This window comes from Macrobrachium rosenbergii, chromosome 59, assembly GCF_040412425.1.
Source record: "Macrobrachium rosenbergii isolate ZJJX-2024 chromosome 59, ASM4041242v1, whole genome shotgun sequence".
NCBI classification, from domain to species: domain Eukaryota; kingdom Metazoa; phylum Arthropoda; class Malacostraca; order Decapoda; family Palaemonidae; genus Macrobrachium; species Macrobrachium rosenbergii.
In genome coordinates, this window is record NC_089799.1 from 33,059,614 (window position 1) to 33,064,613 (window position 5,000).

Consider the following 5,000-nt stretch of genomic DNA (forward strand, 5'->3'; position numbering starts at 1 on the left):
AAGAGGAAAAACAAGAGCAATTAATCTGCAATCCAGTCTCCCCTTGAATTACTATTAATAACTTAGTGGAATTGCCGATTGAAAGTTCTAACACTCACAACTGGGAGGGGGGGAGGGGGGAGGTAGTAGGGATTTAATGGGGGTAGGAGAGATGAGGAGATTCGATGAGAAAGGGGAGACAAAACCTATTAAAACTTATAAGCCCATATGACTCTCTTTCTCTTGCTCTCTTTCTCTTTCCCTCTCGCATGAGAACTGGACTGTAGACAATTACCTGAAATTGAGCAAAGATATTGCTCTCTCTCTCTCTCTCTCTCTCTCTCTCTCTCTTTCGAATTATACAACAAATTGACTAACAACTGCACAAAGAAAATCCTGTGTCTGTTGGATCTCTCTCTCTCTCTCTCTCTCTCTCTCTCTCTCTCTCTCTCTCTCTCTCTCTCTCTCTCTCTCACTGGCGCAGGGCTGGACAACAGAAAATGACTCACGATTCGACATTGGAATTGGTTTTCAATTGGTCACTAATAAATTGGTGTCGGATTGCACGAGCGCAGTCCACATGTCCAAATTCTGATAACCAGCGAACCGTTCTCGAATGTTACATAGTTCTTTAATGGACGAGAAGGGGAAGCAGTGATTTGTTTCCTAAAGTTCTTTCATTAATTTTTACAGTATAGTTCCATACTCTTTTTCATTAACTTTTATAATTCACTATGCTCTCTTCAGAGTGTTTTAAAAACCTATATGCTTTTCTTGCAAAGCATCTCCTTGTATTTCAATAATTTACTTACGTTTTTATCTATTTATTCATTAAAATTTGTTAATTATTTTTTTCCTTTTAATAACTGATCTCTTCTTAATGTATTTCTTATTACCTTTGGTTGCTTCTTTCAAATGAACGCCATATTCTTTTGAAGCTTGAATTTCAAGTCAATGGCGCTGTGAACTTGTTCCATATCAACAGGGTTCATCTTCTGAATAATAACAATACTATTAATAGTAATCCTTCATCCAAAAGTATTCATGTCGCGATTTCCCAAAATCTTATCGGCGTAATTGGTTAATAATTTGATTCTTAATGTTGTGGTCTCACAACATTTCATTTGAAATGACTTTCTGTTGGATATTTACCATTTTCTATAGGACGGTCCCTTCTCATACATGTTAAAAATTTGATTTCAAACTGCCTCCACGAACTCTATCGTTGGCTTTCGTAAGTCCCTTTCACATAAACGATCATGACGTAATTCTGGCATATTTTTCTCAATAACGAACTTAGCATAAGCTGTAGGTCCCGTTGCTAAGTAACCAATTGAACTTAGCCACGTAAAATAAGTCTAATCCTTCGGGCCAGCCCTAGAGAGCTGTTAATCAGCTCAGTGGTCTGGTAAAACTAAGGTATACTTACTTTACTTTCTCGAGCCTGTTAGTTCCTCATTGGACGGGCTGGTATCGTTCTCGGCTAGCACTCTGCTGGGCCCGCGTTCGATTCTCCGACCAGCCAATGAAGAATTAGAGAAATTTATTTCTGGTGATAGAAATTCATTTCTCGTTATAATGTGGTTCGGATTTCACAATAAGCTGTAGGTCCCGTTGCTAGGTAACCAATTGGTTCTCAGCCACGTAAAATAAATCTAATCCTTCGGGCCAGCCCTCTCTAGGAGAGCTGTTAATCAGCTCCTCAGTGGTTTCGTTAAACTAATGTATACTTAACTTTTCTCGATCCTGTTTTTTTACCGTTAGTATCCACTGGCATTCACAATTAAATGGACATAAAATAATTTGATTAACTGTCTGAATTATTGTTAAACACACCTTTGAGGTTGATCCTTAGCGAATCAATCGTCCTCCTTTGTGAAGACAGCGGGTCCCCGAGCAATGCTAATCCACTGGCTTAAAAATTATGTAAGGGTGCCGTTATTTGATTTCTTTCAGTGAGTCTGCAACTTAAATGTCAACAGAATACGAAAAATGTCCTATAAAATATTTGAATGTACACAAATAAATGAAACTCGTATTCGTTTTAAAAATAATAATTATAACTGATCAAAATTAACATTGATTCTAACAGTCATGAACCGCTTTTGGATTACAACACTAATAAAAATAGTTGTGGTAACAGTAGTATATAATAATAATAATAATAATAATAATAATAATAATAATAATAATAATATCAAGGGTGTCAGCCAAACTCTGATCATTCCCTTTCCTTTGCAGCACTGGAGAAGTTGGGTTTCCGCGGTGTCTTCGGCACTGGAGGCCTTGGCGGTGCCCTCGGGAGCCTCGGCGCAAGCCTAGGAGCAGCGCTGTCCATGAGCGGCGGGGACAGGGGCGGAGTGGGAAGTAGTGTGGGTCTCAGGGACTCCACGGTCACCTCTGGCGTTGGGCTCGGGTTGGGCCTTGTCCCCGACGTCAGAAGTTCCAGGGAGAAGGAGTCCGGGCTGGAACTGGTCAAGCCTTCTCTGGTCCTGGACATTGCGTCCTTAATACTATACGGGTGCCAGGCACTACCTATCCGACTCAAGATCCTCCTCGACAGGCTTTTCTCAGTCCTCACCCACGATGACGTCCTCCAGGTCCTGCACGGCTTCGGGTGGACTTACGAGGACTACGCCAGGGGATACAAGTTGCAGGTAAATGTTATTAATGTTATTACTGGACTGTCAGTGAGTGATATTCGTAGGGATAAAATACCGTAATCATATAGTTGTGGATTATACTCCGATATAAGGCTCTGCTTTACGTATTATTCAGGATACTGCATAATACATTACAGTAGAGTTTGTTGTCCAGATTCATATTGATAACATTAAACAGCTTCATCATTACCGTATTCAATAAAGTAGGAAAATTACTAACGCCAAGCAAAACCAAAACCTCAAACATCAATAATGCAAATAATGCAAAGTAGAAGTCAGTCATTTTCTTCTTGGAGTAGTACAGTATTTCAGGTACATCATTCTTTCCACCTCACTCATTTCTTAATAATAAATAAGAGAAAGTTGCCAAGTGCAAGGCATCTACATATTTCAGTTGTAAATACATTATTGACATCGACGTCTCATTCTCTTTCCTTTTTGCGACGACTGAAGAGTTGCCAACACTGCTCGATAGTCCATAGACAATGGGGAAACTTCACATCAGTGTAAGCGGAAGACTTCCTTTATCAAATGGAATTTATTCATCAGAAAACTATTTTAAAGGTTCTAAGCATAACTACGAGATGTTGTCTAATACAAGTACATGGCAAGGAAAAGATCAACATGCATTACAATATAACGCCCATTACTGCTTACGTTTCTAAATTTGTGATTCCAAAGTCGTATCACACCATAGCAAGCTAGCAAGCTCAGGTGAAACTTGTCTTCGTACTCAGGAATTATGTCAACAGCAATTTTAATAAATAAAAGAGAAAATTCACTGGATATATGAATGAAAAGCTAGGTAGCCGGTCAAAGACGACCTCACTTCATCTAAATTAGGGCTTACCTCTGCTTGAACCATCATTGTAATATTATACTACATTAATTTTTGTTAGTTTTCATGTCGAGGTCAATAACAATTTTACACACACAAGAAGCCTCCTATTACGCGTTTCAACGTCTAAACACGCAAAACTGGTCGTTTCCAAAGCCTGTCACAAGGTTGGGGGATCTGAAGTCCATAATAAGTCAAGAAGTAACCTAAAAATAACTTTACCGAACGGATGGATTTTCGTTCTAGCATCGTAGTACTTTGTGAATGAATCCCCCTCAACTAGACACAACGGACTTACTGGAGATGGCAGTTATAGCGATATTATTACTAATTAACATTTTTATTATCACTTCTAAAAATAATAACCATTTTATGATTCTTACAAGTAAAACTTCTCAAAGAAAAAAATCAGAATTTATGTCATCTCGAAAAACAAATCCTGATATATTTCATGCAGAAATTAACACAAATTCGTCGCAAATAATAATAAGCAGGTTCTAAAATCATCACTGAATATAGGTATGGGTGCAAAACACCACCAAAACCCAACAGCCATTATGAACCTGGCATAAACAGCCACACTGCCCGGGGAGAAATACGTCGCCTTTCACAAGTGAACGTTTGGAACAGAAGTCAAATAAATATGGTATGTTAAAAAAAAATGGTCCTCAGAATCAACGAACCAATCAGCGATAAGATATCAGGGTCAGTCAGCCAATGAGTTACGGCCTTCTATAAATCAGTGAATGAAGACACTTTATGTCGCCCAGCACGTAAGAGATGGAAAAGGGGGCGACGAGGAGGAGGAGGAGGAGGAGGAGGAGGAGGAGGAGGAGGAGGAGGAGGAGGAGGAGGAGGAGGAGGAGGAGGAGGAGTAAGGAAGAAGAAAAGAAAGATGAGGAGACGAGGGAGGAGGAGAAGAGATAGAAGGAAATTTAAGGCAGTGAGAGTAGGAGAAAAAAAAAGAGGGAAAGAAAGAAGTCGGGAGAGGAGGAGAAGACGGGGAAGAAGTAGATGAGACATGCAAGAAAATTAAATACAAAAAAGGGACGAAAAAGTGTATGAGGATAATGGAGTCACAACCCTGCAAAATACTCTCGTAAGGATTAGTATGTAAAATCATTTTTCATCAAAATGGTAAATCCCATAAAAGACGGATGAGCGGGAAAGACAGAGAAAGAAGAAATATCCGACATAATAACAAAAAATGTCTGCAACAGAACACTGATGAAAAACTTATAAGTGACAAAACCAAACCCGCCAGAATAAGAACAAAATAAAACGATTGCGATAAATCACGTAAGGAGAAATTTTTAAAATATGGAGAAAATTATATAGATGATTTGCGTATACGCGACTCATGTGTGAATTCATACATATTTAGGAGTGTTTAATAACAAAGGTCATGTGAGTTTCTAAGCAAAACACACACGTAACCTCCACGCAAACGCACACGCACATACGTACACAGGCACACAAGCACACAAAGAAAGAGGAAGAGAGCGAGCTCTAAGAAACAA

General features: G+C 39.1%; 1 protein-coding gene across 1 annotated transcript in view; it reads left to right on the forward strand.

Annotated features, from left to right (window-relative positions):
- The window catches only part of LOC136837484 (mediator of RNA polymerase II transcription subunit 1.1-like), a 174,267-nt gene that overhangs the window by 141,872 nt on the left and 27,395 nt on the right, over nucleotides 1-5,000 (forward strand). Inside the window, exon 2 of the mRNA XM_067102276.1 lies at nucleotides 2,221-2,636. Within this exon, the coding sequence (XP_066958377.1) occupies nucleotides 2,221-2,636 (416 nt within the window). The remainder of the gene's footprint in view (nucleotides 1-2,220; nucleotides 2,637-5,000) is intronic.